Genomic DNA, 10,249 nt, shown 5'->3' with positions numbered 1-10,249 from the left:
GAATACATAATTATAAAGACAACCATGGCGGAGAAAGCAGAAAGTAAACTCGTGAGTTTACCAATATCACGTATCAAGACGATAATGAAGACGTCACCTGAAGTGTCATCCATCGGTCAGGAAGCAATTCTTTTAGTTGCAAAAGCTACGGTGAGTTAAAAAGTTGCCAAGACGTGTACGAAAGGAGGCAAGTTGTGACTGCTGAACAGACCCATGAACTCAGAATATGTTCATTGTTGTCCATAGACCACCCTGTGTAGCCAGGCTGTGTAGTCCTATCTATAAATTGTCACATGTTGCCGAACCGAGATAACTTTTTTGTTTTTGTTTTCCAAATAAAAAGTAACATAAAAAACAAAGAAGCTGTAATCAAATACACATGTACGAGTATAAAGTTGGTCTCAGATTCAGAATCAAATTCACATTGGCCAGTCTCATACTTTTAACTCGTTACACATGTGACATGTACCCATGGGACATCAGAAATAGTCGGAAATTTCCCTGATTGGGATAAAAAAATTACGGATCAGGATAAAAACATACAATGTAGATTAGATCAGAATAGTTTATTTACTAAAACGACTGTAAAGTCAAACAGGAATGCAATGTGTCTTGGGCCTGACATTGTTGAACATCAAAAAACAACACAGACAAAACATACAGTAAAACAATATAATACAGTACATTACAATACAATACAGTATAAAATCATGGTAAAACAGATAAAACATAAAACTTAAGGCTTCATTAAAATCACAAATTGTAAAATGCTAAGGTAAAATTCTGAACATGCACTGCTTTTGGATAAATGTTATTCTTAAAATGTACAGTTTTTTATGTTCTTTCCATATTTATCCAAATCAGAATAAACAATTTTTAAAAATTAAATTCAGGATAACATAAACTTTTGGAGGAGAATCCTCATAAATATGATGAAAAACATCTGGTAGATTTCACCATTTTTATCATAAAATATTGATTTTTGACAGGAGTTATTCATTGCTGACTTTGCACAGAAAGCACATGAAAGGGAAACAGAAGGTGCCAAAAAACTAGCCTATAGAGATTTGGCTGAAGTAGTGGGGGATACAGAATCAATGCAGTTTCTTGCAGGTAAGGTACCTCATTATACTGCAGCATTTTAAGGCATAGAATTATTTTACTGCAAGTGATGTCAAATTAGAGGTAAGTCAGAGAATAAAAATGTTGGAAAACTTGTCATATTTGAAATTCATGCCAAGGTTTGTCGTCTTGCTTTAATAACAAAGAAAATCATTCAGTGATGGACTACATGTACATGTATATTCTCACAGAGTTCGCATTATGTGAGTGCCAGTCAGGACCAATGTGTATCACTTTTATTGGAAAGAGAGAAACTCCACAACATTGTTGTAATTTTCTTCATTTGTTTGTACATGTAGCTCAACAATACATGATATATAAATGAAGGAACATCAACAATGGCAGATCAACTATCCGCAAACTACAGACACAGAGTAACAGACACAGACTGCACTCTTGATGTCATTGAGTGTTGACACTATCTTGACTACAGGATGATTATAACCAAGTCACTGCTATCACCCACTTGTGTAATCTACCACATGCAACAACAACAACAACAATAGTTTGTGTCTATCTCAGTTCACTAAATAGTATGTTTTCCATACTAATATTTCCTTTTTGTATATTTCTTTTTTAAAGATATACTACCTCCAAAGATAGTTGCCCTTGATTACATCAGAGCTAGAAAAGCTAAAGCTGAAGAAGAAGCAGCTAAACTTGCAGCAGCCAGACTTGCAGCAACAAGTAGTTGATACTGAGTGAATAACTTTTTTTAAGTGTCATGTTGTTGAGTTTCTTGACCAGGATGACCCTGCTGCTGTTTACAAGGATGTATATAGATCTCTGGTTTGTCACACATTCATGTGCTAGTCGGCCAATTTGTGTGTAAGGTCTACCAAATACTACTACCATTTCAAAACTCATAGACTTTCTCTTTGTCATACTTTCAGTCATTGACATCAAATTTTGACAGTATCCTACCTGATTATAGTCATTAAGGTAGGAAGCACCTTTGGGACCAATTTTCCAAAAAATCAAAATTTTTCCACCGGGATGAAAGTTTGTTCCTGACCCTTTTGAAATAGTGAAAGAAATGTGCAGTTTCACCATGCTGTTTTCAAAGATATTGGCATTCTTTTATGGTAGCACAGTATGTAGGGGTCATATGTGATTCCAAAATGGATTAATTTTTACATATTTGTAATCTCTATTGAAAAAATCGGTACAGTATCCCAGATTTTGGGGTTTGAGTTTTCTTGAAAAAAGTAGCAGCAAAGGTTTATAAAGATTTATATTAACAAGTCACATGCTACGTTAAGGCATGATCGTTATACTTAAAATAAAACTTCTCACTGCCATTGTAGATTTTCCAAGACTTCCCTGCTTGGATTTCTTAAAAGCAAGACTGCAGTTTCATGGCCTTTCAATCAGTTTTAGACGACAGAATCATTTGTAGTCACTGTAAGAGATAAGGACTAGTAGAAGGGAGGGAGAGAGGGTTGCAAATCGGGAAAATTTGATTCCTAATTCCTAACATTTATTTGTGCTGTTATTTTTATCATTTTCTTGTAATGCACCTTATTCTGGTTACCCATGAAGTAGTCATCAAAATGTGGCCAGGCTCACTCCTAAAAATTATGTCTGGAACAAAATTTTCACTGATTGAGAATGCAAATAATTTTGTGGTGAAAAAAGTCGTGACTGTTCAAAGGAGGCTGTACCCAGCTGTCATAACAGCTGTACCCGAACAGCACTCCAAGTGGCCAAAATTTAAAATCTTTTGTCTTTCTGATATCTGGTGTTTTGCCATAGTGTACTTCTTCACGTCATTGATAAAGTTGAAATCAAACGTTATGGCTTTGAAGTAGTCAACAATGAATATTTCTTTTAATTTTGTTGTCAGTTTAAAATCTTGTGTGCAACAGGAATAGTTTATTACAGAAAATAACATGACTTTTTCTTAGAAAACTCTAATAACGTGAGACATTACATTAGTGTAAATGTATACAGCAGTAAATACTATGGAGGTGATGTGAGGCTATTACAAGGCTGCCACTGATTGGCTAACATACATATACTTTATCACTTATTAACAATACAGCCAACAGATGTACTGTTTTCATTGTTTTCTAACCAATCAGAATGAACCTTATAAAGTGCTTCATTATCTGAATACTATGCACTAGGTATATTTTTTTTAGTATTTCTTGTAAGTTCATAACTATCTTGTATGTGGAAGTATTTCATAGAAGATATGACTTTTTTGTAAACTTACAGGAAGAGAAAACTATTTTCACAATAAAAAATAACATTTATATTACACCAACTTTGTCTTTGTTTATTGGATGATATGAAATTTATAGAATTATAGGTTATTAAGTCTACTTGAATTCACAGATGAAACCTATATTCAAATTTGGGGTTATGTTCTTAATATGTATAAACACTGATGTCTGTTATGATTGGATATTTTGTGTCATGTGATTGCAATGACAATGGAAATGACATGGGAAATTTGCATATTGACTGATTTAGTATTGGACTGAGCTTCATCCATACACTACACACACACACACACACACACACACACACACACACATACATACATACACGCTACACACACAGACACCCCACCCCAGTTAACACTACGAAGGCTTTAATAGATACACAGTGTACACGAACAAGGCAAGAAGAAGAAGGCTTAATTACAATGACCTCTCCTGAAAACAATTTCGAGCACAACTAAATTGTAAGGGTCAGTGAAATAGGTATGGGAATGCCTGTCTGTCTGTCTTTGTATGTATGTATGTATGTATGTATGTATGTATGTATGTATGTATGTGTGTATGTGTGTGTCTCTCTCTCTCTATATGTGCACACCTTTGTATGTGAACAAAGTCATGTGGACTAATAAAGATACTTCATATTGTATTACCTAATAGATGTCTAGTTTGGAACGTAATCCAAGGCAAGATTATCCAATCTTAGATATGCAAATTTGGTACATATGGGATTTATTTAGTCCATTGCCATGACAACACCATGATCATAATAGAATAATTGACTGCTTCTGGAAAATGTATATGATAATTATTATCCCATGGTAGTCAAAAACTGCTAAATATAAAAAATAACGTACACATCTTACAGTTAACAACGTTCATTTAAATAACAGAATTGTCTACACAAAGGTAGATATAGTGAATCATTTATAGGAACCTGGTGAACTCACTCAAATACAAACACCCAAGTTATCTTGTGTAAATGATTTTAATATAAAAACAATATAAATAAAACAATACCTTTCTTTTGTCATCTGTCTTTACAATCTGTATGTATAGTATTGGCTTGTGACAATAGATGTATTATACAAAGATATAAACCCTTGGCTCATCAGAGCACTACATGAACTACTATGTTACATACTGTATAAGTTACGAAGACCTACGGAATCATCAAGTTACTGCTACTAGGATATAGAAAGAGTATCACATCTTCAGAAACTGTTCAATTATGACTGACTGCTCGAAATGTCAACTGGAAATTATCTTACTATTTCTGTAATACATTTTACATAATACTTGGAAGGAGGCGGGTTGATTTGTATATCTATTTGTTGTGGTTTTCCAGGCATCAGAAATTATCAACTTTGTTTCTCTTCATGATCTAGGTTGAGGCTCACGCCATGCAACACACAGCACATGCTGCTATAATTGAAACTAACTGAAATAAAAAACAAAATGAGAAGGAAACACATTAAAAATGTAAATATTATGCAAATTTAATGTAATTTAGAAGTAGATCAAATGGATGAACAAAATGTTTGTTCTCAGTAAAAAAAGAATCTTATTTATTCCACAAACATGGAAAGTACATCAACAGATTTACATTATGAACTTTTACTTTAAAATCAACTTGATATAACATAATAACCCCGGATGGCCTTTAGGCATGTAAATGAAGTAGGTTTGACATTATATTGAGCGTATAAAACACGCCCTCTATTGTTCTGGATAATGTTCTTTCGTTTTTACTCATCCTGTGTAGCGTCGCAGTGTTTTGAATCATATCAAGGCATAGCGCATTTGCCATTAATATTTGCATTTTGTATACCCACCTGTACTAAAGCCACTGTGATAGCGATTCCTGCAGCTATGTAAAAGTTAGCTTGTATAAAGGCTTCAAGTGACGACAGACAGCCCTAACAAAATGAAAAAAATATTTGAGTCCAATAACGAAAAAAAAATTAAAGTTCAACATGAGATATGTAACAAACAAACAATATAAAATGAAATTTATAGAATAAAATTAGCGATATCTTGATAAAACAAACGGATAAACTTGAAAACAAGAGGTAACTTAGACCAACATTTCATCGTTGAGCGCGCTCTTTTAATCGCTGTGTGGAATTGTTTGATTTAAAGAGCGCCGACAACGATGAATCTTTCTGTACTGTCTAAAAGGAACTTACTTCTGCGAAATAGTAGCCTTCGACACTATTATGACACTTCGTTCTATCACTGATTTGCTCACTGCCATCAGTAGCCAGTACACAACAGCTGTCTGGATAACTATACATATCACCTGAATCTGCGTGCCATACTGTGTATTGATAATCATCTGGTCCAGTTACGCCACAACATTCTGCCTGAGAAATATATAATAAGAGAAAAAAATACGTTTTTGAAAATGTTGGTTTGTTTTGTCTCACAGTAGTTTCAGTTCAGTTCAGTTCAGGTCAGCTAGACACTAGTTTTTATTGAGTAGCCATTCTTCTCGAGGTATTGGACTTCCCGGTCATCAACATTTGCAGGCCCGCGGGGATTGACTCTTCCATACCGTGCAGTCTGAACACACGTATAGTTGAATAATATTTATTGCGCATGCGTTACAATGCCACCGGCCCATTTGCAAAAGGAGTACACATCAGGGGAATACAGGTTACAGTACGCTTGACGTACAGGTATTTAAGATCACGATACAGGATTGTTTGAAGACGCTCTCAACTCAATTGCCTTTATATAAATTTACATGACTTATTATTTAACAACCCAATATAGCGTACCAGACACGTCAAAGTTCCAACAATAAAATCTGCTGGTGATGCGGGCAGACATTACATATTACGTACCTTTTTATTCAAGGTATCCCATGAAAGTGTTAGTTTATCATCAGAACCATACATAACTAACGTTGTATTAGCTTCATTGGCTAGGTAGCCATGAACACTTGCTGTACCAACGTAAAATATGAAACCAGCTGCCAAGACTTCTAGGATAAATATTGTTATCTGTAGTACCGAGTACTGGAAAAATGAAAGAATTGCCATGACAACAAGTGATGACATACAATCTCACGATAAATGGTGAAGAAAAATTGATAATATTCTGTGTGAAAATGATTAAAACTTGGAAGGAAGAGAGAGAGAGAGAGAGAGAGAGAGAGAGAGAGAGAGAGAGAGAGAGAGAGAGAGAGAGAGAGAGAGAGAGAGAGGGGGGGGGAGGCAAAGGGTGGAAGGGAAGGAGAGAGGGAGAGGAAGGGAGGGAGAATGAGATAGAGGGAAGAGAGATGTTTTTATTCTATTCTACTAGTGCACAACTCATTATTTTTCCGCCCTTTGTCAAAAAGATACTGATGTAGTAATAGCACGATCTTGTTATCGCTTTAGAAATGAATGATATCATTCACTTGATATTCTGACATGATACCCATAATAACTATATATGGCAGTTCTGAGTAAGGTGGGAGTAGTACAGTAATAAATCAAATTAAAACACTCTATGATCTCTCAGCATTTGATGTGTTTGACATTAATATACAAAACTTTCATATCACATATATTGCAGAATCAACACCTACCACTCCCAGTACCGTTTTATTCGATGATACGGCTCCAACAAAGGCGAGAAGACAGATGATAATGAGAACAATTCCAACGACCACTGTAATCCACACAGACGATGTGATGATTGCATTATCCAAGACTCTGTTGAATGCTGGGAATTCTACAACAATCCATATACCAACGCCGATCATAATGACAGCAAAAACCTGAAAAATGTAGTTTACACATAATGATGATAATTTCCCACCAAAATGTATAATGATTTCCCGCCAAAAAGTAAATGTGTGTAATAAAATCTTCAAATTTTTAGGGAATTTTGAGTCTATCTTAGAGTAAATCAATGAAATATATATACGGAAGATTTTATTTTTCAAAACTATTCTCACATAATTGCTATTACACCTTTGCTTTCATATAAGTCTAGTTCCAGTATTCTTTGCATATTCAGTACTATGAAATTGGCGACAACTGTAAGGTTTTATATTCTCGTGTCTCTTCAACATACAAAATTCGATATACATGTATTTAATGCTGCACTGGTTGTCAATTGTGGCAGTGGAATAATTTCCATATCAGAAAAAAATTAACAGGGGTGCCTCGGTCGAATGTATAAGCGTTTAGAGATTGCACCAGTCAGCTAGGTGCCGGGAACTTGAAACAATATATAACAATTCTTCACTTTCTGATCTCTTTGGGGTTTTATTTTCTTAAACCTTTTCTTTTCATATTTTGCTGATAAATATGCAACATTTCAAAAATGTATTGTTTTGCAGTATTTTCACTCGTAAAGTGTAAATTTAAAAAGATAACCAAAACTTGAAGAATATGACATAAAATTTATCACATTTGCTAAGAATATATATATTTTTTTTAATAGATCGGAAGGTCACGGTGTCAAGTAGTTCTGGAAAATCCTGACATTTGATCAACAATATCCATGGAAGAACCTGTCATCAAGTTGTGAATGTCCTGTGAAAACAGTTGTCCGATAAATGATGGATAAAATAAACTTACCAGAAGAACGATGTTTAGGATGACCAAAACTACCCTCATACAACTCTCCATCTTGATATCGTTGTTGTCTAAGATTTAAATAAAGACACGAAAGAGAACATATTTAGATACCAGTGTTATGCTTATAATAGGACAGTCAAGTTCTCAAATCTGTATGCCACTGTTAAAATTGGTCGTAATATTTGAATGGCAATTCGGCAAATCCAGCTTAAGGCCTAGGTAATGTCGGTTGAACGTGTACGGTGAAACAGGCAGCTGCATTAACGTCGATAATGTTCAAAAATGTAATATGCACCATGTATATATGTGCTCCATGTCTTACATTGGGGAAAGTTGTTCGGTACCCGGCTAAAATGGACACGTTCTGAAACAATCATATAAGGGCTATTTTCACGAGATTCAACATTTGAAGGTAACTCGATTGCAGTATATTAGAAATATTTGACATTAGTGAGTCGTGACGTCACGTGATAACGTATCACGCGTCAAAAACAAACAAGTCATAAAAACGAAACAATTAAAAGTTCACATTGAAATGGAAATTTAAACTGAAACGAGTTGAATCAAGAATCAAGGTCTGCTAAGAAGTTCACCAGCATAATATACGAGCATATTGCCATAGTTACCCATACACATTGTCATATTTCAAGTCTACTATAGATCTCAAATACATTCTGAAATGGACAACGAAATGAACAATAGAGACAGTTGAATGGTTCACATTGTTTAATCCCATCAAATGTAGTAAAACTATTTTAGTTTATCCTATGTACCTTTCAAGGTTACGAACACAATAACTGTTTTCAAATAGGCACATTATTACGAATAGACCTGTTGATCCACCATTGTCAACTTAACAATACAATTCCTTCCTTGACCCAGTATGACCTGTAACTTAACAATTTGACTGTAAACTTATAATGTCGTATACTTGTCAACCGATTGATGAACTTTTTTATTTAGAGCAGCATACGTATACTCAAACTTAGTATTTGAAGCGTTCAGTACAATCCGACTTTGGTGCGAGTTCTTGAACAATGTTTCAAAACACTTCTGGTTTGTTAATTCAATTTTTTTACCAGAACAATATTAACCATTGCCCAAGATTCTAACATTATACATTGGGTATTCTACGAATCTTACCGATATACCACTTCCTTCATAAACAAAAACATGTATCATCCTCGCTAAGACGTTTGAAATATATACATCGTTTACACAGTTACTAGCACAGTCTAATAGAATGCACTCCATCACCATGGTGTAGCAGGGACAAGTTATAGAAATGTCAAATGATGGTTCGTACTTAATATATAATAATAAACTAATTTTATGTAAAGCGATATTCTTTAGAAGTCCTGAGATTTGTAAGATATTCAAAATTCAAAACATGAATTCACAAAAACAAGTTTGGTTTGCAGGAATGGTAGATTGAAAATTTGCTATATTTTAAAAATAATTGGCCGCTATATATTCTAGTTGCAGCTTGTCGCTAAACTTTCACCCTAATTAATATTCAAAATGGCTACTACGCTAAAAAGTATAACGATGTTTTGATTCCGAAATTCTATGTAGCAGTGGATCTAACGTTACCTGTCATTTGTTTTGTTGTGCTGTGAGTTTAATTGAGTACTGTAACACATTTACAGCTAGAGTTTTCTAATCGCTTCAATTCCTTTCAAAATATCTGTTAATGAAAATGTCCACTTACCCTTTTCGAAAATATCCAAATGTATTTGTTTATGTATGTATTGAAACGGTAGACTTGTGAGTTTATTCGACTTAGCTGACAGTGACGTTTTGTCTTTGACCATGAATATAATGTATTGTTTTCACCTGCCTCTCAAGACAATAGATGTCTATACTTTAAGTGGTCGTAATGACATTATTATTCATCAAGACAATACAAAGGGGGTGGGGGGTGGGGGGGGCAATTAATCAAACGAAACCAAAACAATTCTCTGCTATATGTCAACACGTTTCTATTATATTTTCATGAAAAGTTCAAGAACATTGAAAAGTAAGTTCATATCTCAGTTCCTGAAAATTCATTCCCGCACAATTGTCAATAATTTCTGTATTATTTAACACACTGACGATAATGGACCGGAGATTTGGCATTTTTCAACTGATTCGGTCACACCATTACGTATAAATTAATGACAATGTTAATGTCTTACCTGTTACCCTTGGTCTTCGTTGGTGTATCTATAACTACGGTAAATCACACATGAAACCAAAACTCCCTGACAATATTTCCAAAATCGTTCTCGATTCTATCGTATGTTTACTATCAACACTAGTTTTCAAGGCGGTGGCCTTTAC

The 10,249-nt window shown here is 34.5% G+C and overlaps 2 protein-coding genes across 3 annotated transcripts; one reads left to right on the top strand and one right to left on the bottom strand.

The window, feature by feature from the left end:
• The first annotated feature begins 24 nt into the window (after positions 1–24).
• LOC144445061 (chromatin accessibility complex protein 1-like) lies at positions 25–2,909 on the top strand. The gene is made up of 3 exons (XM_078134610.1): positions 25–150; positions 990–1,113; positions 1,705–2,909. The coding sequence occupies exons 1-3, from the start codon at positions 25–27 to the stop codon at positions 1,815–1,817; spliced, it is 363 nt and encodes a 120-aa protein (XP_077990736.1). The 3' UTR covers positions 1,818–2,909.
• A 1,130-nt stretch (positions 2,910–4,039) lies between these two features.
• On the bottom strand, positions 4,040–10,249 carry LOC144444858 (23 kDa integral membrane protein-like). 2 transcript variants are annotated; one of them, XM_078134409.1, is made up of 7 exons: positions 10,105–10,249; positions 7,925–7,992; positions 6,925–7,116; positions 6,197–6,370; positions 5,537–5,713; positions 5,183–5,266; positions 4,042–4,788 (listed from the first exon to the last, which is right to left on the bottom strand). In XM_078134409.1, exons 2-7 carry the CDS (start codon positions 7,973–7,975, stop codon positions 4,744–4,746), a joined length of 723 nt encoding a protein of 240 aa, XP_077990535.1. In that variant the 5' UTR covers positions 7,976–7,992; positions 10,105–10,249; the 3' UTR covers positions 4,042–4,743. The 2 variants fall into 2 exon arrangements, with proteins under 2 accessions (XP_077990536.1, XP_077990535.1); XM_078134410.1 differs by lacking the exon at positions 5,183–5,266 and having other exon boundaries at positions 4,040–4,788.

The sequence above is a fragment of the Glandiceps talaboti genome, chromosome 13 (genome assembly GCF_964340395.1).
Source record: "Glandiceps talaboti chromosome 13, keGlaTala1.1, whole genome shotgun sequence".
NCBI lineage: Eukaryota > Metazoa > Hemichordata > Enteropneusta > Spengelidae > Glandiceps > Glandiceps talaboti.
This window is presented reverse-complemented; position numbering and strand designations above follow the sequence as displayed.